Raw genomic sequence first — 26,059 nt, 5'->3', positions numbered from 1 at the left:
ATTTGTCTCCCTCTGACTTTTTTTCACTTAGTATGATAATACCTATCATGCCAGTTGTTATAAATGGCATTATTTCATTCTTTTTTATGGCCAAGTAATATTCCACCACACACACACACACACACACACACACACACACACTCTCTCTCTTCCTTCTCTGTTCCTTTGTTGATGGCCATTTAGGTAGCTTTTATGTCTTGGCTATTGTAAATAGACCTGCACTGAAAACATTGGAGTGCCTATATCTTTGAATTATGATTTTCTCCAGATATATGCCTAGGAGTGGGATTGCTGGATCATATGGTAGTTCTATTTTTAGTTTTCTAGAGAACCTCCATACTGTTCTCCATAGTGGTTGTACCAATTTACATTCCTGTCAACAATGAAGGAGGGTTTCCTTTTCTTCACACCCTGTCCAGCACTTAACTGTTTGTAGACTAATGGTGATGACTATCATCATTGTGACTGATGTGAAGTAATACCTCATTGTAGTTATAGTGATGTTGAGCATCTTTTCATGTGCTTTTTGGCCATCTGTATGTCTTCTTTTGAGAAATGCCTCTTTATGTCTTCTGATTGAAATTCTCTGCAAGAGATTTCTGTGTATTTACCCATTTTTTTTTTTTTTTTTTTTTTGGTGTTAAACTGCATGAACTGTTTATACATTTTGGAGGTAAACCCCTTGTTAGTAACATTGTTTCCAAATATTTTCTCCCATTCTGTGGGTTGTCTTTTCATTTTGTTTATGGTTTCCTTTGCTGTGCAAAGTCTTTTAAGTTTAATTAGGTCTGAGTTTTGTTTTTATTTTCATTACTCTAGGAGTTGAATCGAAAGACCTTGCTGTGGTTTATGTCAAAGAGTGTTCTGTATATTTTTTCCTTTAAAAGTTTTATGGTATCTGGTCTTATATTTAGGTCTTTAATCCATTTTAAGTTTACTTTCGTGTAAGGTATTAAAAGAATATTCTAACTTCATTTTTTTTTAACATGTAGCTGTCTGGTTTTCCCAGCATCACTGATTTGAGAGACTGTCTTTTCTCCATGGTATATTCCTGCCTCCCTTGTTGTAGATTAATTGTTTGCAGGTGCAAGGTTTATTTCTGGGCTTTCTGTCCTAGTCCATTGACCTGTATTTCTGTTTTGGGGCAATTACCATACTTTGATGACTAAAGCTTTGTAGTGCAACCTGAAGTCAGGTAGTCTGACTCCCCCAGTTCCATTTTTATTTCTCAGGATTATGTTGGCTTCAGGATGTTTTGTGTTTCCATACAAACTGAAAATTTTTTTCTAGTTCAGTGAAAAATGCCATTGATAATTTGACAGGGATTGCATTGGATGTGTAAATTCCCTTGGGTTGTTTGGTCATTTTAACAATATAAGTTCCTCCAATCCAAGGTTATGGTATGTCTGTGTATCTGTTTGTGTCATCTGTGATTTCTTTCATCATTACCTCATAGTTTTCAGAGTGCAGGTCTTTTGCCTCCTTAGGTGAATTTATTCATAGGTATTTTATTCTTTTTGATATGATGGTAAATGCAATAGTTTCCTTAATTTCTCTATTTTTCTGTTTTTAGTGTATAGAAATGCAAGAGATTTCTATGTATTAACTTTGTAACTTACAATGTAATTGATTCATTGATGAGCTCTAGTAGTTTTCTGATAGCATCTTTAGGGTTTTTTATGTGTAGTGTGTCATCTGCAAACAATAACAGTTTACTTCTTTTCCAGTTTGGATTCCTTCTGTTTCTTTTTCTTCTTTGATTGCATGGCTAGAATTTACAAAAGTATATTGAATAAAAGTGATGAGAGTGAACATTCTTTTCTTCTTGATCTTATTGGAAATGCTTTCAGTTTTTCACTGTTGAGATTGATACTTGCTGTGGATTTGTCATATATGGCCTTTATTATGTTGAGGTAGGTTCCCTCTGTGCTCACTCTCTGAGCAATTTTTATCATAAATGAGTGTTGAATATTGTCAAAAGCTTTTTTATACAACTATTGAGATGGTCATATATACAGTTTTTTTATTCTTCAGCTTTTTAGTGTGGTGTATCACATCGATTAACATATGTTGAAGAATCCTTGTATCCCTAGGTTAAATCCCACCTGATCATGGTGTTTGATATTTTTAATGTGTTATCGGATGTGGTTTGCTAGTATTTTGTTGACAATTTTTGTATCTATATTCATCAGAGATATTGACCTGTAATTTTCTCTTTTTGTGTGTGTTATCTTTGGGATTGTGATGGCCTCATAGAATGAATTTGAGAGTGTTCCTTCTTCTGTAGTTTTATGGAAGAATTTCAGAAGCACAGGTATTACCTCTTCTCTAAATATTTTCTAGAATTCACCTATGAAGCCATCTGGTCTTGGACTTTGATTTGTTGGAATATTTTTAATCACAGTTTCAATTTCAGTAACTTGTAGTTGGTCTGTTCATATTTTCTATTTCTTCCTGGTTTGGTCTTGGAAGGTTCTACTTTTCTAAGAATCTGTCTTCTTTTCTAGGTTATCCATTTTATTTGCATACAGTTGCTTGTAGTTGTCTCTTTACTGAGTCCCTGGTGTCTCAGACTGTAAAGAGTCTGCCTGTGATGCAGAAGACCCGAGTTCAGTTCCTGGGTTGGGAAGATGCCCTGGAGAAGGGAATGACATATTCCAGTATTCTTGCCTGGAGAATTCCATGGACAGAGGAGCCTGGTGGACTACAGTCCAAGGGGTCACAAAGAGTCAGGACACAGCTGAGCGACTAACTCTAACCATCCAGCTAGTAGTCTCTTACCAAGTTTGTCTTTTCAAAGAACCAGCTTTTAGTTTCATCAGTCTTTTCTTTTGTTACCCTCATCTCCATTTCTGCTCTGATGTTTATGATTTCTGTCCTATTAACTTTGAGTTTCATCTGTTCTTTTTTAGTTGCTTTAGGTCTAGTGTTGGATTGTTTATTTTGGATTTTTCTTGTTTCCTGAGGTAAGATTGTATTACTGTAGACTTCTCTCTTGAAACTGTTTTTGCTGTGTCCCATAGATTTCGGATTGGGGTTTCATTTTCATTTATCTCTAAAATGTTTTGATTTTGATTTCTTCAGTGATGCATAAGTTGTTTAGTACCATATAGTTTAGTCTCCATGTGTTTGTTTTTTGTAGTTTTCTTCTTAGAGTTGATTCTTGGTTTTTTTTTTGGCAGGGCTGGATCTTCATTGCTGTGCATGGGCTTTCTCTAGTTGTGGCGAGTGGGAGCTACTCTCTAGTTTTGGTGCATGAACTTCTCATTGTGGCCGCTTCTCTTGTTGCAAAGCATGGGCTCTAGGGTGCACGGGCTTCAGTAGTTGTGGCACACAGGCTCGAGAGCATGAAGGCTTCAGTAGTTGTGCCTCGTGGGCTCTAGAGCCCAGGCTTGGTAGTTGTGACACATGGGCTTGTTGCCCCTAGCATGTGGAATCCTTCTGGACCTGGAGTTGAGCCTGTGTTCTCTGCATAGGTAGGTGGATTCCTAACCACTGGACCACCAGGGACATCCCTTGTAGTTGATTTCTAATCTCATAGCATTGTGGTCAGAAAATATGCTTGATAATGATTTTAAGTTTCTTAAATTTAGCTTCTTTTGTTGCTCAGCATATGATCTATCCTGGAGAATATTCCTTGTGCAGTTGAGAAGAACATATATTCTGCTTTCAAATGGAATGCTCTATAAATATCAGTTAAGCCTGTCTGGACTAATGTGTCATTTAAGGTCTGTGTTTCGTTACTGGTTTTCTTTCTGGATGATCTGTCTGTTGATGTAAGTGGGGTGTTGACACATTATCAACTGGGGGAGTTTTGCAGAGACTAACTCCTGTGGCCAGCGATTTGTTATGTAAGTAAATATTGAAACACTAGCGTTTAAGTAAATATCAACAACTCTTTTTGCACTTGATGTATTTATTTGAAATTCTGTACATGTCTCACTAAAGCATTCTAATATTTTGTTACAGCATGATAGGAAGTATAGCAGCACCTCTGTGCAGGGAAATAGAATATCTGTTACACATATACTGCGTGTCACTGGGCTTTCTCCTGGAAGAGCAGACCCTACACTTTCTGGCAGCATTTGCTTAGTCCTGTGGGTATTATTTCCTCTGGAATGTGTTCTTTTATTTTACTTGATAGTCAACAAAGTGGATCTTTGTAGGGAGCTCTTTTAGAAATGCCCCAGAAGGACCAGATGCAAGACCACCACTACATTCACCAGAATTCTCAGTTACTGATTGTTGAGCTACTGCTAACAGAAGTTGCCAGTAAGTCCTTTTACTCTGTGCATTAAGGCTATCATAAAATCTAACTGTATTGTATAAGTCACAGTTACTCAAATAGAAGCCCACTTTCTTACACCATTTTTGAGTTTTCTGGAGGATATTGAAGTTTGCCAGATACTGATCAGATCAATCAGCTCCTTCCATGTATTTAATTATACTCTAATTCTCAAGTGGGCTTGGTTATCCAATGTCCAGTCCTCCTGTCTTCCTTTCCTGTAGATTTTATGGAGGAGTCAGGAACAGTTGTCACCATGCAGACTCGTGTCTTTCCATATAAGAAAAATCACTTCTCCCTTCTGTAAGAATGCCATTTCTCCTCTGTGTAGATTTTAGATTTCTCCTTTAACTGGCTTGGTCGACCCGTGATTCTCTCCTGTAGTCCCACAAGCTCTGGTTTTGTTTTTCAACCACATTCTAGATGTGGACACACTGTTGCCATAATTATATTGGTAAATTATAGTGCCATGGACTAAGATAAGGTTGTACGACCAATAAATAATACTGTTTCTTGCAGTTTTTTTTTCCTTCACTTGTGTAAATCTCAAGGTTTCAAATATATTCAGTTTCACTTCTGCTAACTGTCCTGACCAAAATTTCATATTTTGTAAGTTTCTGGGATTACAGGTTTTGAATTTGAGCTGTTTTCTCCACTTTGCATTGCCTCAGCAAGTGATAGCTCTTGTTTGGGTATATAAATTTTGGTAGAAAATAATCCAGAAGAGGTTTAACTCTTACATTAGGATTTATCTGATCTTTTTTTAAATTAGCTTCCTTGAGGTATAATTGCCATATAAAACTGTAAGATATTTAAAGTGTATATCATGGTGACTTGATAAATATTTACATTGTAAAAAGATTCCCCCATCTATAGTTAGTTAACACATCTATCACTTCACATATTTTTTATGAGAATTTTTAAGTTCTACTCTCTTCAGAAATTTCATTTATACAATGAAGTGTTTTCAACTACAGTCACCATGTTTTATGTTAGAGCCTCAGATCTTATTTGTCATAGAGCTGGAAGTTCGTACCATTTTACCAACTTTTCCTATTTCTCCCACCCACCAGTCTCTGCCAACTACTTTCCAACTTTCTGTTTCAATGAGTTTGACATTTTTTTTTAAGATTCCACGTGTTACCAGGCAGTATTTGTCTTTCTTTGATCAGCTCATTTCATTTAGCATAAAATGCTCAAGATCCATCTGTGTTGTCACAAATGGCAGGATTTCATTATTTGATGATTTTATGGCTGAATTATATTCCACTTTATATAGCTCTACCACGTTTTGTTTATTCATCTGTTGATGGACAGTTAGGTTGTTTCCATATTTTTGCTATTGTGAGTAATGCCACAATGAACACGGGAGTGCATATACCGTGTTAAGATCCTGTTTTCATTTCCTTTGGATATATACCTGGAAGTGGGATTGCTGGAACATATGGTAGTTCTGTCTTTAATTTTTTGAGGAATCTCCATTGGCTATATCAATGGCTATACCATTGGCTTTGCTTTTCTACCCACAGTGACAAGAGTTCCCTTCTCCACATACCTACCAACTATTATCTCTTTTTTGATGATAGCCATTATTACAGATATCTCTTTGTGGTTTTGATTTGTATTCCCTGATGTTTAGTGGTGCATTGAGTACCTTTTCTTGTCCCTGTTGGCCATTTGTATATCTTCTTTGGAAAAAACATCTATTCAGATCCTCTGCCCATTTTTTAATCAGATTTTTTTTTTGTTCTTTTCTGTTGAGTTTTGTGTCATTTTTATATATTTTAGACATTAACTCCTATCAGATACAGAATTTGCAAATGTTTCTGCCATTCCATAGGTTGCCTTTTCATTTTGTTGATGATTTCCTTGTCTGTAGTCTTCCCTGGTAGCTCAGATGGTAAAGAATCTCCCTCCAATGCAGGAGACCTGGGTTCAACCCCTGGGTTGGGAAGATCCCCTGGAGAAGGAAATGGCAACCCACTCCAGTATTCTTGCCTGGAGAATCCCATGGACAGAGGAGCCTGGCGGGCTACAGTCCATAGGATCACAGAATGACACAACTGAGTGACTTTAACTTCATTTTCTTGTCTATACAGAAGCTTTTTAGTTTGATGTAATCCTGTTTGTTTATTTTGCTTTTGATGTCAAATCCAAAAATTCATTGCCAAGGCTGATTTAGAGGAACTTATTCTCTTCTTTTGTAGGAGTTTTATGGTTTCAGTTTCATTAATTTTTTTAAAGAGTCAGCCTTTTGCCTCATTTATATTGTCTATTAGTTTTCTGTTTTCAATTCCATTTATTTCTGCTCTATTTACTCCCTTCTGCTTCCTTTCTATGGGTTTCTGAAGTGTAGTAGCTTAGATTATTGATTTGAGATGTTTCCTACAATGCTGCTGCTAAGTCACTTCAGTCGTGTCCGACTCTGTGCGACCCCTTGGACGGCAACCCACCAGGCTCCCCTGTCCCTGGGATTTCCCCAGGCAAGAACACTGGAGTGGGTTGCCATTTCCTTCTCCAGTGCATGAAAGTGAAAAGTGAAAGTGAAGTCGCTCAGTCCTGTCTGACTCAGCGACCCCATGGACTGCAGCCCACCAGGCTCCTCCATCCATGGGATTTTCCAGGCATGCCCCTATAAATGCATTTTACTGTATGTATACATTTGGTGCTATAAATTTCCCTCAAAGCTGTTTTAGTTGCACCTCACAAGTTTCAGTGTTGTTTTCATTTTCATTATCTTTGATGTTTTCATTTTCTTGAGCCTTTTTCTGACCAATGGATTACTTAAAACTGTTACGTAGTCCCTAAATGTCCAGAAATTTTTCTTTAAAAATAAGTTACTTATAGTTTGATTTCATTGTGATCAGAGAACATGCCCAATATGATTTTATTTCCTTTAAATTTGTTCTGTGGACATTTGAAAAGAATATTTTTCTGCTACTTTGGGTGAAATGTTCTAGAAATATGTTTAAATGTCTAAAATTTCTATAAATGCCAATTAGATTCTATTGATTGATTGTGCTGTTGAATTCTCCTATGTCCTTGCTGATTTTCTGTCTAGTTGTTCCATCAGTTGTTGAGAGAGGATTGTTGATGACTCTAACCATAATTGTGGGCTTGTGTTTCTCCTTAAGGTTTTTTTTTTAATTGAGGCAAAATTCATGTAACATAAAAGTGACTGTTTTAAAGCAGCATTTAGTACATTCAGAAAATAGTGCAACCACCATCTCTGTCTAGTTCCAAAACATTTTCATTACCCCAAAAGGATACCTTGCATTAAGCAATTACCACTCTTTCCATGTTTTCCAAGACCCTGGCAACTACTAATTTGCTTCCTGTCTTTATGAATTTGACTATTCTGAATATAAGTGGGATCATGCAATATGTGACCTTTTGCATTGTGATTTCTTTCCCTTAGAATAATATTCTGGAGTTTCATCTGTTTTGTAGCATGTGTCAATAATTAATCCACCCCCCACTTTTTTTTTTTGGCTGAATAATAGTCCAGTGTATGGATATACAACATTTTGTCTATCCATTCAATAGTATATGTTTCTACCCTTTTTTTTTTTTTGACTATTGTGAATGTTACTGCTATGAACATTTGTGTACAAGTTTTGTTTGAGTATCTTTTTCAGATCCCTTTGGGTGAATACCTAGCCCTGGTATTGTTGGGTCACATGGTAATTCTGTGTTTAGTTTTCTGAGGAACTTCCCAGCTGTTTTCGATAGAGGCTGGACCACTGTGCTCTATTACTGCCTATGTAGAGAGTTCCAATTCCTCCACATCCTTGCCAGCACTTGTTATACTGTGTCATATTATAACATAAAAAGAGCTGAAGCTAAAACATTTCTAGAAGAAAACATGAGAAGGTCATTATGAACTTGGAAATAGCAAAGATTAAAAATTTTTAGGATAAAGGCATGAGCCATAAAAAGTTTATAAGTAGGCATCATCAAAATTAATAATTTCCTAACATTGTTAGGAAAATGAAAATGCAAGCCACTGTTGGGAGAAAACATTCCGTATACATGCATCTTACAAATAACTTTTATCCAGAATATGTAAAGAACACTCAATAAGTTGACAACAGAATATAAAAAACCCAAGTTTTTTTTTTTTTTTTAAACAAACCGGAAGTTTCAGCACTTTGTTTTGATCATGTTGCACGGCTTGTAGGGTCTTAACTTCTGACCAGGGATTGAACCCGCACCATCAGCAGTGAAAGCATGGAATCCTAACCACTGAACCACTGGGGAACTCCAAAAGTTTGAACACTTTATAAAATAAGATATATGAATGTTTATAACAATTAATAGTATTATTTGTAATATTATCAGCTATATTAAAACAACATTGTCTTAGATACACAGTTTCGTCAATGAGGAAGAAATAGATACTGTGTAAAATATCAAAACTTATTTCATTTGAGTCCTTAATTATTAACTGCAGGAACACATGTATACCTGTGGTGGATTCATTTTGATGTTTGGCAAAACTAATACAATTATATAAAGTTTAAAAATAAAATAAAAAAAAAAAGATTGTAAAATTGTCCAGTTCTTTTAAAGAAACATCTTAATAAAATTCTCTTATAGATACCTAATGTCAAATAACCCCCAAAGCATTAAGAATAAAATGATGGATGAAGGCTAACAGGCATATATGAACAAATGGGAAGCAGGTAGGCAGCGTTATTACTAGGTACGTGGAACAGCAAATGAATCCCAGGTATCACAGAGAAAAGGTATAATCATTAAGGGATGTATAATGAACATTTTATCTCCCATGTAACATTGTTGTACTGAAGTACGTAACTGTTATATCTCCAAAGAAAATTTATTGGAAAGGGGAAACGGTGTTTAAACACCACTAGAACTTAATAACAAATAGTTTAACTTACTAACTGAAAATCTGTAAACATTCAATTATTATTGGTTGAAGAGGATATTTGCAGACAATTTAGAGGAGGAAATTATGACATCAAAATCTATTAGGCAATTAAAAAAATTTTGTTTGTTTATTTTTGGCTGTTGTCTTTGTTGCTGTGCATGGGCTTTCCCTAGTTGCAGTGTGCAGGCTTCTCACTGCAGTGGCTTCTCGTTGCGGAGCACAAACTTTAGGATGCGCAGGCTTCTGTAGTCGTGCTGCACAGGCTTAGTCGCCCTGTGGCATGTAGAATCTTCTCAGGCCAGGGATCGAACCTGTGTCCCCTGCATTGGCAGGTGGATTCCTTATTTTTTTTTTTCTTATTTTTTAATTTAAAAAATTTTTCATTCAAGTATAGTTGACTTACAATGTTTCAGGTGCACAGCAAGTTGATTCAGTTGTATATATACAAATATATTAATTTTTGAAATTATTTTCCATTATAGGTTATTACGAGATACTGTCGTTCTCTGTGCTATACAGTAAACTTTTGTTGCTTGTTGCATATGTTTTTTAATTAGAAATATAGCATTCTACTGATATTAAGTCAAACAAGTGGAATCAAAATGTCATACATTTTTTCATTAGGCAAAAATTCATGTTTTCTAAAATATGTTATACATATTATTTCTATATAGGTATACAAAACTTTTCTACTATGCTTGATAAGGCTGGAGAAAGAAAATTTTTAAAAAGATGAAGAAATTGGAAAACAGAGTAAATGGGAGCACTGAATATGAAATAGAAAAAGTGAAACTAGATGAAAGGAAAAGATCATCATACAGCCATTAAACATGGCTGTTCATTAGAAATACATCTGGAGCTCTGGAGAAAAAAGCAGCACCTGGGCTTTCTGTTTTTCAAAAACTCCCAAGATAATTCTGATATGCATCTGGAATTTTAAAAGTGATTACAAGTTTTTCTATTAAATTGTACTTTTGGTGATACAGAGTTCTATATTATTTTTCTGTTGACCAATCATCATACAATGGCAGTAAGTGAGTAATAGTTACATAATCACAATAGTAAAAGATGTTTATCAGTTTTCACAGTCAATAGCCAGACAAAAATAAAAGATAATTACAATTTCAAGTCATAATGGGAACATGATTAACCTAACAATATAAAATAATTACATATAATCTGGGGGGTCAAGCAGAGTGATGTGGTAAGTGGAAGTGCCTCCATGCACACGTTTTCATCTGGCCAGCCAGTCTGTGTCTTTTGGTTGGTGCATTTGATCCTATTACCATTTTCTTAACTGTTTGGGTTAATTTTCTGTAGGTCTTTCCTTCTGTTGTGTTTCCTGCCTAGAGAAGTTCCTTTAGCATTTGTTGTAAAGCTGGTTTGGTGGTGCTGAATTCTCTTCACTTTTGCTTGTCTGGAAAGTTTTTTATTTCTTCATCAAATCTGAATGAGAGTCTTTCTGGGTATTCTTGGCTGCAGGTTCTTCTCTGTCCTCACTTTAAATATGTCATGCCCTTCCCTTCTAGCTTGTAGAGTTTCTGTTGAGAAATCAGCTGATAGCTTGATGGGAGTTCCTTTGTACGTTATTTGTTGTTTTTCCCTTGTTGCTTTTAATATTTTATCTTTGTCTTTCATTTTTGTCACTTTGATTACTATGTGTCTTGCTGTGCTCCTCCTTGGGTTTATCCTGCCTAGGACTCTGTGCTTCCTGGACTTGTTTGACTATTTCCTTTCCCATGTTAGGCAAGTTTTCAGCTCTTAATCTCTTCAAATATTTTCTCAGATCCTTTCTCTCTCTCTTCTCCTTCTGGGTGCATTTAATGTTGTCCCAGAGGTCTCTTAGGCTGTCTTCATTTCTTTTCATTCTTTTTTCTATATTCTGTTCTGTGGCAGTGATTTCTACCATTATGTCCTCCAGGTCATTCATCTGTTCTTCTGCCTCAGTTACTCTATTGATTCCTTCTAGTGTATTATTCATCTCTGTTCTTTAATTCTTGTAGGTCTTTAGTAAACATTTCTTGCATCTTCTCCATTGTTTTCCTGAGATCCTGTATCATCTTCAGTATCATTATTCTGAATTGCTTTTCTGGAAGGTTGCCTATTTCCACTTCATTTACTTGTTTTCTTGGGTTTTATCTTGTCCTTTCATCTAGGACATAACTTTCTGCTTTTTTATCATGATTAACTTTCTATAATGTAGCTTTTGTTCTAGCCAGCTATGAGACTGGATCTTCTTGCTGCTTCTGTCTGCCCTCTGATGGAGTAAGCTAAGAGGCTTGTGTAAGCTTCTTGATGGGAGGGACTGGCGATGGGAAAAACTGGGACTTACTCTGGTGGGCAGGGCCTTGCTCAGTAAAGTTTAATGCAATTATCTGCTGATGGGTGGGGTTGCACTCCCTCCCTGGTAGTTGTTTGGCCTGACCCAGCCCTGGATTAATGGTGACCTCCAAGGGGCTTATGCCAAGTGGGACCTTCCTGGACTGCTGCTGCCAGTGCCCCCCTCCAGTGGAGCCCCTGCTGACCCACCGTCTGCAGGAGACCCTCCAGTACTAGCAAGTAGTTTTGTTTGTGTCTCCTGTGGGGTCGCTGCTCCTTTCCTCTGGGTCCTGGTGCACATTCCAGGACTGGAATCTGTTTCCTGCAGTCCCATGGAAGGCTTACAGTCAAATCCCACTGGCCTTCAAGGTCAGAGTCCTGTGGATTCCCAGTCCCTTTGTCAGATCCCCAGGCTGGGAAGCCTGACGTGGGGTCCAAACCTTCACAACAGTGTGAGAAACCTCTTTGGTATTATTGTTCTCCAGCAGGTAGGGGGTTGATTTTATCATGAATGCACCCCTCCTGCCATCTCGATGCAGCTTCTTCTTTGTCTTTGGACATGGGGTATCTTTTTTTGGTGGGTCCCAGCATCCTCCTGTTGATGGCTATTCAACAGCTAGTTGTGATTTTGGTACTCTTGCAGAAGGAGACAAGCACATGTCCTTCTACTCCACCATCTTGAACTGGAAGCCAGCAGGTGGATTCTTAACCACTGGAGCACCAGAGAAATCCACAGGCAATTATTAAGTGAGAAATACTGGGAAAATTGTGTAGGCAGCCAACTCAGTAACTGAGAAAAACATTATAAATCAAGTATGAGGGAAGAATATGGAAGGAAATAATAAAGATACAAGTAGAAGTAAACTAAAAATCAGGAGAACACATTAGCATTTTTAAATCTAGTTGCTTAATATTTGAAGGGAAAAAGGGTCTGTGAAGAGAAAAGATTAGGAAAATAATGAAAGATTACTCAGTTGTGTCCTAAAAAAATGAAATTTTCAGTGGTGCAATTTTCTGAATTAAAAATGCAATGATTTCAAAAGATGTAGGAAAAAAAAGACAAGATTATTAAAGCCATTTTCCTCTATCAGAAGATTTGTGTGCCCTGTTTCGCATCCTGTCAGCAGGCCCTCTGATTTGTGACCACTGTGGGGAACGGTTGTGAGGGCTTAGACTGACCCCTTGCTGAGAGCTTCCTAACATGTCGGGGTGGGGACAGGGAGGTGACACCCTTTGGGGCATCCCTCAGCCAGCAGTGGACAGGAATTGAGAGATAATGCTTCTCTACCTCTAGCAGGCTTTTGGGAAGGTCCTGAAAGGCACCCCATGCCTTCCTCACAAGGTCCTGGCAGAGTGAAGCCTCAGTTGTCCAAGGTGGTGACCAGTTCAATGATGCACCCTTGTGTTGGCTTCTCTTCCTTCACTTCTGCTTGTCCCTCACCTCTGCTTCCTGAGATTACCTCCATGATAAAATATCTGTATACAAGTCCTTGTTTAAGGCTGTTTTTCAATGGAGAACCCAGACCAAGACATCTCCAAAGAGTTTCTAGACTCAGAGTAGTTCTATAGCAAATTAATCCAAACTTTCGGAGAACAGCTATTCCTCAAACCACATATTGGGTTTTAGAATATCGAAAATTATTCAGTTCATATTATATAACTATATAATCCAGATCCAGACACATCAAAGACTATATGAACACTTTCCTAGTTCAAAAAATATAATGAATGGTGTTTTGTTTTGCCAAAATCTTTCCTGTTCTTTAGCCAGATGTCTTCACCATTGGATTAAACTAAAATTGGTATGGGATATGGATGCCAGGAAATGTCAAGAATTCATTTGGTTCAGTATGTACTGAATCTCTTTGCGCAAGGTATTATTATAAGCTCTGGAGGAATTCAAAGCTAACTGACACAGCATGTCTGCCTTTAATGAGTCTCTGACTTCTATGCAATAGATGGCAAATAAACACAAACTTTTTATTATAAAAAACACTATGTGTCCAGCATCCCAAAGGAAAATAAGATATGCCTTCTATGAATTTTAGTGAGATGGGGTGTATATTTATGGAATAAAATTAAATGATGAAAATTAAATGGTATAAGACCCCTGAAAGAGGTAAGAGTGATTAGAGAGAACTAAGAAAAAGATAAGATTTGAAAAGAGGATTGTGTGTGTATGTTAGACACTCAGTCGTGTCCAACTCTGTGACCCTATGGACTATAGCCCGCCAGGCTCCTCTGTCCCTGGAATTCTCCAGGCAAGAATACTGGAGTGGGTTGTCATTCCCTTCTCCAGGGGATCTTTCTGACCCAAGGATTGAACCTGGGTCTCATGCATTGCAGGCTAATTCTTTACCATCTAAGCTACCAGGGAATAGAGAAGACTATGAAAAAGAATTTGGAAAGATAGGGATAAATGAAGAAAAAGAGATTGAATGATCAATATAATTAACAAAGTTGCTGTAACTGATACTTGCAGATTGGCTCACTTAAAACCCATTCTGCCATTTCCAGAAGGAAATGGCAACCCACTCCAGTATTAATCCCATGGACAGAGGAGCTTGGCAGGCTACATAAAGTCCATGGGGTTGAAAGAGTTGGACACAACCTAGCAACTACACAACCAACAACAACACTGTAATAGAGTATTTCATAAAGGAATCAGGATCTGGTGGGCCTCTGAGATATTGTTTTCTGAATTCTATTTTTGTTCTCCTGGATGTGTTACTGATGTGATGCCTGTTAATACAGGGATAAACTAGTTATTTGGGAAAAGCCTTTGGCAGCTTGTCAGGTCCCTAGCTATTTTGAATAGCTATTTGCATAATAATAAATACATTTTCTGTCTCAAAAAAAAACCCATTCCTACCCTTACTACATCCTACCCTGTTGTAAATTCATTTGTCTTGCTTTATTGCAGAGAGAAATGTAGTTAAAACTACATTTATCTCTTACCTAGAATTCTTCATATGAACTAGGTTATCTCCAATAGCCATCACCCTCACTTCAAGGTGTGAAGATGGAAGATGAGATAGTAGTCGGTCACCATAGACAGAGTTACCATGAGACTTGAGCAGTAGGATGAGAGCTTGGTTCCCTGGCCTTCCTGGAAGTTCTGTATGTCTCTGATGGCCTGTAGTAAATCCCTTATAGTTTGTTGTAATCTGTACCCTTGGCCACATGGGTGTTAAGGCAATATTTTGAAGATACTGGCCTACCTGGAACTTGTATTAGAATTGAGCAAAGTTGGTTAGATTAGCAAATGATTTAAAATTTACAACAGTCCTAATTCAGTAGATCAATGATAAAGCAAATATGGGTGATCCCTGTAAAATTTTTGGTTTTGAAATCTTTCATAATAATGTTGGGAAAATATAAACCTTGTAGGAAAGGACTTTTAACTGCTTCAAGTAAATTTGAATTTCTCTAAGCTTCTGATTCTCATTGCTAGATTATTGTTCTGAAAAATATTTATCAATGATTTGAACACAAGGTTCTAGAATGATTCATAGTTGGTACTATGGATTAAACTAAAATTATATAGTTGACAGATTTAATAAACTCACATATACAAATTTTTATACAGCTCTTTTCAAAGTTAATGTGTTAATTCTGAATACAGAAATAAGATGGTAAATATGTATTAGTTAAAATTTAAATAATCAGCAATCCAAAGGTAACATCTACTTTATTAGTTTTTAAAGGATGGGAAAAGTGTTACCTTGAAAAGGTTTAAGTTTTCAGTTTTATTTCTTATTGTAACATTAAGCTTAACCAAACTCTATCTGATCCTATCTTTATAAATCTACTGTAAAGAAACAATTACTGAATTAACTTTTACAGGTTAATTATTAAATTAACTTTTAGATGTACTGTTATTTAGGAAGAAGCAGAAAAGAAATTGAGAAAGCAAAAGGAGTTGAAGCAAGATTTTATGGACCAAATGGCCTTGAAGGAATTAATACTTCAGGCTGCAAAAGAGGAAGAGGAGACATTTAGAAAAGCCATGCTGGCGAAATTTGCTGAGGATGATCGAATAGAATTAATGAATGTGCAGAAGCAAAGAATGAAGCAACTAGAACACAAGAGGGCCGTGGAAAAACTTATAGAAGAGCGCCGCAACCAGTTCCTTGCAGACAAAGTAAGGAAAACTTTTTAAAAATTTTCATTGAATAGCAACTGGCTAATTTATCCACTAAATAACTGAAAACTGTTTATGTGCCAGATGTTGGAAATCCATTCCCTAATCATATGATATATACATTTTCTGACTACTCATTAATTAATGAATTAGAACATATTTATTGATGCTTTCTATGTATTAGACATTGGTTGGTGTTGAGAACATAAATATGACTAACTCCATGTCATCTATGAGCTTTTAGTGTTGGTTAAGAAAAATACATTAAGATATGTCAAATGTATTGATGATAATCATATAGAATGGACATGTTGTATGGCAGAGAGGAGACTGATCATGAATGTCTTGGCTGCTGTTTTAAAGGTGGATTTTATTCAGGGGGGATCCACTGAAGAATTGAGCTGCATGATGAGATCTGCACTTGGATAGATGATTCAGGTAGCAGTGTTGCAGACAGACATGAGCGGAGTACGACTGGAGGTGGAAGATCAGTTGTTTTTGTTTAGTTGTTCCGTCATGTGCGACTCTTTGCGACCCCATAGGCTGCTGCATGCCAGGCTACCCTGTTTTTCACTGTCTCCTGGAGTTGGCTCAGACTCATGTCCATTGAGTCGATGATGCCATCCAACATCTCATCCTCTGTCGCCCTCTTCTGCCCTCAGTCTTTCCCAGCATCAGGGTCTTTTCCAGTGAGTTGATTCTTCACATCAGGTGGCCAAAGTTTGGAGCTTCAGCTTCAGCACCAGTCCTTCCAGTGAATATTCAGGGTTGATTTTCCTTTAGGATTGACTGGTTTGATCTCCTTGCTGTCCTAGGGATTCTCAAGAGTCTTCTCCAGCAACAGTTTGAAAGCATCAATTCTTTGGTGCTCAGCCTTCTTTATAGTCCAGTCCTCACATCTGTACATGACTACTGGAAAAATCCAGAGCTTTGAATATGCAGATCATTATCAGCAAAGCGATGAATCTACTTTTTAATATGCTGTCTAGGTTTGTCATAGCTTTTCTTCCAAGGAGCAAGCATCTTTTAAAATTTCATGGCTGCAAGTCGCTACAGTGATTTTGGAGCCTAAAAAAATAGTCTGTCACTGTTTCCATTGTTTCCCCATCTAATTGCCATGAAGTGATGGGACCAGATACTGAGATCTTTGTTTTTTGAATGTTGAGTTTTAAACCAGCTTTTCACTCTCCTCTTTCACTTTCATCAAGAGGCTCTTTAGTTCCTCTTCACTTTCTGCCATTAAGGTGGTGTCACCTACATATCTGAGGTTATGGATATTTCTCCTGGAAATCTTGATTCCAGCTTGTGCTTCATCCAGCCCAGCATTTACATGATGTACTCTGCACAGAAGTTAAATAAGCAGGGTGACAATATACAGCCTGATGTACTCCTTTCCCAATTTTGAACCAGTTCATTGTTTCATATCCAGTTCTGTTGCTTCTTGACCTGAATACAGATTTCTCAGGAGGCAGGTCAGGTGGTCTGGTATTCCCATCTCTTGAAGAATTTTCCACAGTTTGTGATGATGCACATAGTCAAAGGCTTTAACGTAGTCAGTGAAGCAGAAGTAGATGTTTTTCTGGAACTCTCTTGCTTTTCTATGATCCAGTGGATTCTGGCAATTTGATTTCTGGTTCCCCTGCCTTTTCTAAATCCACCTTGTACATCTGGAAGTTCCCGGTTCACATACTGTTGAAGCCTGGCTTGAAGGATTTTGAGCATTACCTTGCTATCATGTGAAAAGAGTGTGGTTGTGCAGTAGTTTGAACATTCTTTGAGTATCAGGATTGGAATGAAAACTGACCTTTTCCAGTTCTATGGCCACTGCTGAGTTTTCCAAATTTGCTGGCGTATTGAGTGCAGCACTTCCACAGCATCATCTTTCAGGATTTGAAATACCTCAACTGGAATTCCATTACCTCCACTAGCTTTGTTTGTAGTGATTTTTCCTAAGGCCCACCTGACTTTGCATTCCAGGATGTCTGGCTCTAGGTCAGTGATCACACCATCATGGTTATCTGGGTCATGAAGATCTTTTTTGTACAGTTCTGTGTATTCTTGCCACCTCTTCTTAATATCTTCTGCTTCTGTTAGGTCCATACCATTTCTGTCCTTTATTGTGCCCATCTTTGCATGAAATGTTCCCTTGGTATCTCTGATTTTCTTGAAGAGATCTCTCTACTCTTTCCCATTCTGTTGTTTCCTCTATTTCTTTGCATTGTTCACTTAAGAAGACTTTATCTCTCCTTGCTAGTCTTTGGAACTCTGCCTTCAGATGGGTATATCTTTCCTTTTCTCCTTTGCCTTTCACTTCTTTTCTCAGCTATTGTAAGGCGTCCTTAGGTAACCATTTTGCCTTGTTGCATTTCCTTTTCTTGTGGATGGTTTTGGTCACCCACCACCTGTACAGTGTTACAAACCTCTGTCCATAGTTCTTCAGGAAGTGATTATAATTATCCCAGAGAGAGGTGATGAAAACCCTTGTGAATAGAGAAGGAATCCATCAGTGAAGTGGTAGGAAATTAAAACTGATGGGTCCCGATGACCAATTAGATCTGAAGAGTTGAGAGGATTCAGTTCAGTTCAGTTGCTCAGTTGTGTCCAACTCTTTGCGACCCCATGAATCACAGCACGCCAGGCCTCCCTGTCCATCACCAACTCCCGGAGTTCACTCAGACTCAACGTCCAGCGAGTTGGTGATGCCATCCAGCCATCTCATCCTCTGTCGTCCCCTTCTCCTCCTGCCCTCAGTCCCTCCCAGCATCAGAGTCTTTTCCAGTGAGTCAGCTCTTCGCATGAGGTGGCCAAAGTACTGGAGTTTCAGCTTTAGCATCATTCCTTCCGAAGAACACCCAGGACTGATCTCTTTTAGAATGGACTGGTTGGATCTCCTTACAGTCCAAGGGACTCTCAAGAGTCTTCTCCAACACCACAGTTCAAAAGCATCAATTCTTCAGCGCTCAGCCTTCTTCACAGTCCAACTCTCACATCCATACATGACCACTGGAAAAACCATAGCCTTGACTAGACGGACCTTTGTTGGCAAAGTAATGTCTCTGCTTTTCAATATGCTATCTAGGTTGGTCATAACTTTCCTTCCAAGGAGTAAGTGTCTTTTAATTACATGGCTGCAATCACCATCTGCAGTGATTTTGGAGCCCCAAAAAATAAAGTTTGACACCGTTTCCACTGTTTCCCCATCTATTTCCCATGAAGTGATGGGACCAGATGCCATGATCTTTGTTTTCTGAATGTTGAGCTTTAAGCCAACTTTTTCACTCTCCTCTTTCACTTTCATCAAGAGGCTTTTTAGTTCCTCTTCGCTTTCTGCCATAAGGGTGGTGTCATCTGCATATCTGAGGTTATTGATATTTCTCCTGGCAATCTTGATTCCAGCTTGTGCTTCATCCAGCCCAGCGTTTCTCATCTACGACTAATGAGTAACGCTGTCACACACTTCCATATTCAGTGAGTGAGTGGTGATGTATGTATGAAGATGTGTGAAGAAAAACAGATTTTGAGGGGGTAGATATATAATTCCATTTTGTCCACATAGATTTTTGAGGCCCAGGGGAAATTTTCTTAGTTGGAAATGTGTATTTAAGAGTTGGTGAGGAAAGTAGGTTTGGGACTTGGGCACATTGAAATGTCTATACTTCATCCATAAAACTGAACTACTACTTTAAGAAGCAAGTAAGATAATGTGTAAGTGCTTTGGAAAGATAAAGAGCTCTAAATATGAAAAGCACTGATAAAGCATGTGGTAAATATTTTTAAGTAGTAATAGAAGTGGAGTAACAATAACATTTATTGTTTTCTTATGTCATTCACTATTCTATATTTATTACAAGCAAATCAATAACTTTTAACTTTCAACTCTGTGATTTAGGTACTGTTACTACCCCCATTTTAAAGAACTGAATTTTGAGAGATGATATATGTTGCCCAAGGTGTCATAGCAAGTTAAATGGTAGAGCTGGGATTAATATATTATCATAATGATTTTCCTGAATGGTGGACAAAAAGAAACCCCAAAATACTCTTATAATCAGCAGATACTCATTAGCTAGCATTCTGCTGAGGGAACCAAAAAAATAAAGCTCATTCTGGTAGCTTTTAATCTAGCAGAAGAAAATAAGGTCTAGATACCCCAAAGACTTGATTATATATACTACTGTACTAAGAATATGTTTCTTAAATGTAAACATTTGTAGAATGTGATAGTGTGATATACTAATAGTGCAATACATATATGGCAGAACTATGAGATTCCCTGGTGGCTCAGATGGTAAAGCATCTGCCTGCAGCGCGGGAGACCCAGATTTAATCCCTGGGTCCGGAAGATCCCCTGGAGAAGGAAATGGCAAACCACTCCAGTACTCATGCCTGGAAAATTCCATGGGTGGAGAAGCCTGGTGGGCTACAATCCTTGGGGTCTCAAAGAGTCGGACACAACTGAGCAACTTCATTTATGTGGATTTATCTAGAAATACATAAAAAGTGAATAAAAGAAGACAGGAAGGCTATTCTTAGTTGGCAGCTTATGGAATTACTACATGGAGAAACATGAATGATAGGCTGAGGAGTTTGGCCATGATACAGTAGAAACTGGTTATTGTACTATGCTCTTTAACAAGAGGAGAAAGGGCACATGTACACAACGGAATATTACTCAGCTATTAAAACGAGCGCATTTGAATCAGTTCTAATGAGGTGGATGAAACTGGAGCCTATTATACAGAGTGAAGTAAGTCAGAAAGAAAAACACCAATATAGTATATTAATGCATATATATGGAATTTAGAAAGATGGTAACAACGACCCTATATGCAAGACAGCAAAAGAGACACAGACATAAAGAACAGACTCTTGGACTCTGTGGGAGAAGGTGAGAGTGAGATGATTTGAGAGACGAGCACTGAAACATGTATATTACCATATGTGAAACAGATGACCAGTGCAAGTTCAACACATGAAACAGGGCATTCAAAGCTGATGCATTGGGACAACTCAAACGGATGGGATGGGGAGGGAGGTGGAACGGGAGGTTCGGGATGGGGGACACATGTACACCCGTGGCTGATTCATGTCAACATATGGCAAAAACCACCACAATACTGTAATTAGCCTGCAATTAAAATAATTAATTAAAAAACAGGTGAAAAAAACAGGTGCCTTAAGAGTTGAAGTGATGATGGCCTGGAGTAGGTTGGCAGAGCAGTGGAAGGAGAAAGGGAAGAGTTTAGATATTTTTAAAGGAAGAATAGATGAGACTTGCGTGATTTTTTTTCTTGGACCATATAGGGTAGAGTGGAGGAAGGTATCAAAATAACTCTCAAGGTTTCAAATATGAGAAATTCAAGGAATACAAGTGCTGTTATGTTTTGAACTGGAGCAAAAAGATGGACTGACTTCAGTTTTAGTCATATTTAGTTAGAAATGCAAGTTGAAATTCCTGAAGGCAATTGAACAGAAGAAGAAAACTTAGGTCAACTTTTCTTAGAAAAGCATTTCTGGCATTACGTAACCCACAGTTGCAAACTAGGATTCTTCTTCCAAATCATATATTATGAGAAGCGATCAGAGGGCCAGTGACTGAGACCTGGAGAACACAGGAGGTACAAGTGGTAGAAAAAAATTGACAGGACCAAGGAATGGCCAGAAAGGCAACAGCTGGATGCCACCAAAAACTGAGAGGTCAGCCCTGTCTTTTTCACGCATGAAGCGTTGGGAGACTTGAGGTGCAATTTTTGGCTCTCCTGTATGCTTGATCAACTCAGGTCTTAGTTCTGTTGTCGTATTTCCAGATGCTTAAAAGGACATAGTTGGAATCTTGTGGTGCCTTAGAATTAAGGTTTCCAAAAGAAAGTAGCAGACAGACAAACGTTTTCCAGTTTCTGTAGCCTGAATCTTGGTTAAAGACAGGCAGGCAGGTGGGTGACTGAGTGAATATGCTGTTACCTTGGAATCATTCTGGATTCATCACATTTCTTACCTATTAACTTTTAGCCATCAAATCCTATTGATTCCAGTTCTACCATAACTCTTATTAAATCCATTTATCTTCATAATTTAGACATTTAGTATCATTCTGTGGACTACTGAAATTGTCTTCTAACCAGTCTCCTTGTGATTCTAGTCCATCTGCTACCAGTTGGCATGAAGTAACTCATTATGTCCTCCTCCTGCATAACTAAATGGATTCCTAATGGATAAAAATCTCAATTCTGTATCTTTGATTGTAACCTTTAAGGGAGATTAAAAAAAAGCACCTAGCATTTTTCCTGGCAAGCAGTAAATACTTAGTAAATGTTTGTTGAATCAATAAGGTTGATTATCAGTGTCAGAACAAAGTGATCAAGGAGACAGAGATTTTAAAGCTTCAAAAGAAAGAGGCAGAACTAGTGACTGTCCTATCTCGTGGCTTACAGAGCTAATCAGAAAACTCCTTGAAAAGTTATCAAGACAGCTATAAAGGGAAGAAATATGAAAACATTACCTAAGCCATAGATACTTTTCTAAGAAATGTATATCTTAATTTTGAAAAAAATGTGTATGTTCCCAAAATGAAGCTGTGGGGTTAGTTTTATTGGTATCAGTGAGACTGGGTCACATTTCTGCCTTGGCCTAAGGAAAAGGATGGAGTTCATGTTCATAGAATCATGAATCCATTTCATTATACAATCCTGTAAGGCATGCTCTCTTTTTTTTTTTTTTTAAGATTTCATAGATATTCCTAAATAGCTATCTGTCTACCTCTAATATAAAACCACAGTCAGACAAAATCTGAAACTCCCCAGGAGATACTTTCTACCACCAGAGCTATTCAGAATTTGCCCTCATAGACAAATTGGCTTCATATCTTGCTAAAATATTTACCCTAATTTACTATAAAAAGTTTTTTTATGGTAAATAGTTAATGTGGTCTACCTAAGAAGGAAAACCCAAATTAGAGACCATGCACACAAGTGGACAAAAATCTAACAATGAGCTTTCCTCACAGCAGTAGATAACTTGCTTACACCCCCATTAGAAGGAATAGATCAGTTAGGATGATGTTTGTCTACAAGTAGAGTCTCAAGTTAACAGTGGCTTAAGAGTTTACTATTCTCTCGCATGGAAGTCTAGAAACTGAGGCTTTATTCATAGTCTTCAGGAACCCTGTCTCCTTCTGGGTTTTGTTATGGCCCCTGTAGGGTATAGCCCTCATTTTCATGGTTTAAATTGGCTCTTCAACCTCTATAGCCATGTTTCAAGCAGCAGATGGAAGAAGTGCAGAAGGAACAAAAGATGTAAGACTGATTCCTGGAAACTGCCATACAACATTTGTTTATTTCCTTGGCAAAAACCTAGTCCTGTAGTGACCACATCTGACCCTTTAGCCTTAGAAATGCAGTCTAAAAAAAATTCAGATATAGTGATTCTATAGCAGATTCTGTTACCCCATTTCATCTTAGAGATAAAATATTTAAGAGCAATTCTACCCTTTGATTCAGTAGCAACATGGGTGAAAGTATCTTCTCAATTAGCTGTTGGTGATACTTCTAATTCTGTAATACATCTCACATGATAGTAGACAGAGAAGCAATTCCAAGTTTAACTGGCATTGGATATGGGTGTGTCCTAGCATTCTTCTTTATTTTCATCCAATAATGAAATATTAGGTGATATAGAAGCAGCTTATCTATCATTGTAACAGAAAAGACAGACATCCTGCTTTCTGGTTTATATGACTTAAACTGATTATTTCAAAGAAAAGTTGAAACATTAATACTATTTTAACTAATTATTGGCAGAAATTCATCATTATTTCAGTGGCCTGCCTTTAGCATCCTTTGCCATTTAAAAGTCTTATTTGGATGTATTTCTGTAAGAGTTCTTTTAAGCCCTAAAATGAGTTAAAGCTAGTCATCTCTTCCATATTTTCACAGCTCAGAAGTTTGGTGTGGTTATCAATCAGAACATTTCCCTGAGAAATACTGGTTCTTTTGCTGGAACATTTGCTGCTGCTCTTGTACCCTCACACAGGCTTTAAGAAACTTAATACGTATGGCAGTACTTATCTTTTAGCTATCCTTGTTGTTTTATCCACCTTTTTTTTTTTTTTCTTATATTGTAAGCTCCCTTCAACACCTGGGGTCTGGTAAGCACTCAATAAATATTTGTTGAATTAATTGGGAAATCACTTCTTTGAACCTTTTTTCCTTGGTAATGAAGATGACTTGTCCTGAAAATATGTACTTGCCTCCCTAACATCAGTCATAACTATTTTCCTTATAACTTTAAAGGAAGAATGACAGTAATATATATATATATATATTCTATACATAATATAATAGAAGATATATAATCTATCAATTTTGTCTTAATTTACTGCAAGAATAGTTTCGTTTGCCACATTCTTAAAAGATTAATGTGTTTTATGAGAATAAGTTCTGTTTACATTTCTAGCAACATGAACTGGAGGAATGGCAGTGGCAGCAAAGACGACAAGGATGTATAAATGCAATTGTTGAAGAAGAAAGACTAAAACTTCTCAAAGAACATGCTACAAAACTACTAGGATATCTCCCTAAAGTGAGTGAGATTTAATTCATAGCCTCTAAGAGTTGGGGGAAGACAGGCGTTAGGATTTCAGAGGGCCTGGGTTTCACTCCGTTCTTGCTGTTACAAAGCAGCAATGTTAAGTGAGTCAGTAATTGAACATCTCCAAAATGAGAGAGTTGGTCTTGGCACTTTCTATTAAATTTGAGCTGGAATTTCTGTATTTAAATTTTAGAGGTTCTGTTCTCCAGTGTAAGAAGTTTAAAACTAAAGCAAATGTGATACGCTGGACACCAAAGCAGGTGATACACAGGTCAGCCTTGTAATCTGTAACGGTAGTAATAGATACAAGCTTGAACTGAGTCTGAGATCTGCTCTGTAACAGGGGGTTACATTATATAACTAGGTAACCCTTTATTTTAAAAATATTACTTCCAGAGAATACATATGAAAATTTGCTATCTGAAATACCTTATGACTATAAAAATAACAACTTGAGTTTCAGAGGCCACATAAACATATGAACTAAAGTAAATAATATTTCTACCCTTCAGATACAGAAATTATGCCATTTGATACTTTATTCTGTCAAAAGAATCAAGTGTATATTTTGTTTAGTGCAAAAGGAAGGAGAAAGAAATGAGAAATTATTACCTGTCCATAGGACCTGATAGTCTAATTGGTTAGAATGAATACAAAATGATATATTAATAACAAAAGCCATATGGAATTGATAAATAAACTATAAATTCTGAGCATGTCTTAGGGTTTAGATATTTGTGTAGCAAAATAACTGTGGAAATGGGAGAACCTGATAACCTAAAATGATTTTATCCTTTAGATCCTCGTGGCTCCAAATGACCTAAATTAGTCTTTGGATTCTTTAGATAAGTAAATATTTAAGTTTAATTTTGTTTTAAAGGGATTAAGATTAGCTGACTTAACTTTACACCTGGATTCTTTCCTGAAAGATCGAAGTTAGCTGACTAGAGACAGAACTGATGCAAGAGCCAGTCCCATGCATAAATCTGGTGAAGCTCATTTCTTCCCTCATATACTGCAGGGCTGTTTCAAAACAAAAACAAGGGTAGGAGGGTACAGTGTGGATTAAATGGATTCCCGTTCAGTCCATCTGAGCAGTAGTACTTGTAGTAGTAAAGCAGAAGAGTCCAGATTCCTATGACGAGTTCTAACAGGACATCAGGTCAGTCTGAGAATATTCAGTATGTATGTACAGTAAGTCAAAATTACAGAAAAAAATTTTTTACTAATTAATTTCATTATATTAGAAATAACTTTATAAATTTCATGTCTGTATCTCTTAGTCTTGTGAACATTTATTGAAATATTCTGGCATTCAAAGTAACCCACAAAATATTTTTCTTGTAGGGAGTATTCAAAAATGAGGATGATATTGATATGCTTGGTGAAGAGTTTAGAAAAGCATATCAGAAAAGGAGTGAAATTTGTGAGAAGTGATACCGTCAAGGTTTGGTAAAACCTGGGTTCTTCTGTACGTTACCACTAGGTGTCACTGTGACTTTTGTTTTAGAGTTCAGTGAGTAGGACTCCTCCAGTGTCTCTGGATTTTCTAAAACATTTCTGTATCATTTATAAACAATTAGTTGTAAGAAAACATTTGTTTTCTGATAAAAATTAATACTTGTAACTGCAAGTTTTCTTTCAATCACTATTGTTTTTGTACTGAATTCTACACCACCCTCCATATATTGAGTTGGCCAAAAGTTTGGATTTTTCTGTTACACATGGATCCCTGTACCTATCAAAACAACCCAGGAGACTAAACTCTTCATACCACGTCTATGTTTGTGTCTAGGAACTTCACTTCCTTGATTTGGCTGGGGAAGACTCT

The 26,059-nt window shown here is 37.2% G+C and overlaps 1 protein-coding gene across 4 annotated transcripts in view; it reads left to right on the top strand.

The window, feature by feature from the left end:
• Positions 1 to 25,716, top strand: part of MNS1 (meiosis specific nuclear structural 1) — a 131,963-nt gene extending 106,247 nt beyond the window's left edge. For all 4 annotated transcript variants that reach the window (XM_070377952.1, XM_070377954.1, XM_070377953.1 and 1 more), the window contains 3 exons: positions 15,385 to 15,642; positions 24,094 to 24,219; positions 25,576 to 25,716. In XM_070377952.1, coding sequence (XP_070234053.1) covers positions 15,385 to 15,642; positions 24,094 to 24,219; positions 25,576 to 25,665 — 474 coding nt within the window. In that variant the 3' untranslated portion in view covers positions 25,666 to 25,716. The remainder of the gene's footprint in view (positions 1 to 15,384; positions 15,643 to 24,093; positions 24,220 to 25,575) is intronic.
• The last annotated feature ends 343 nt before the right edge of the window (positions 25,717 to 26,059 follow it).

Source organism: Bos mutus, chromosome 10, assembly GCF_027580195.1.
Source record: "Bos mutus isolate GX-2022 chromosome 10, NWIPB_WYAK_1.1, whole genome shotgun sequence".
Taxonomy (NCBI): Eukaryota; Metazoa; Chordata; class Mammalia; order Artiodactyla; family Bovidae; genus Bos; species Bos mutus.
Note: the sequence above shows the minus strand (reverse complement) of the source record. Positions and strands in the feature narration are given on the sequence as shown.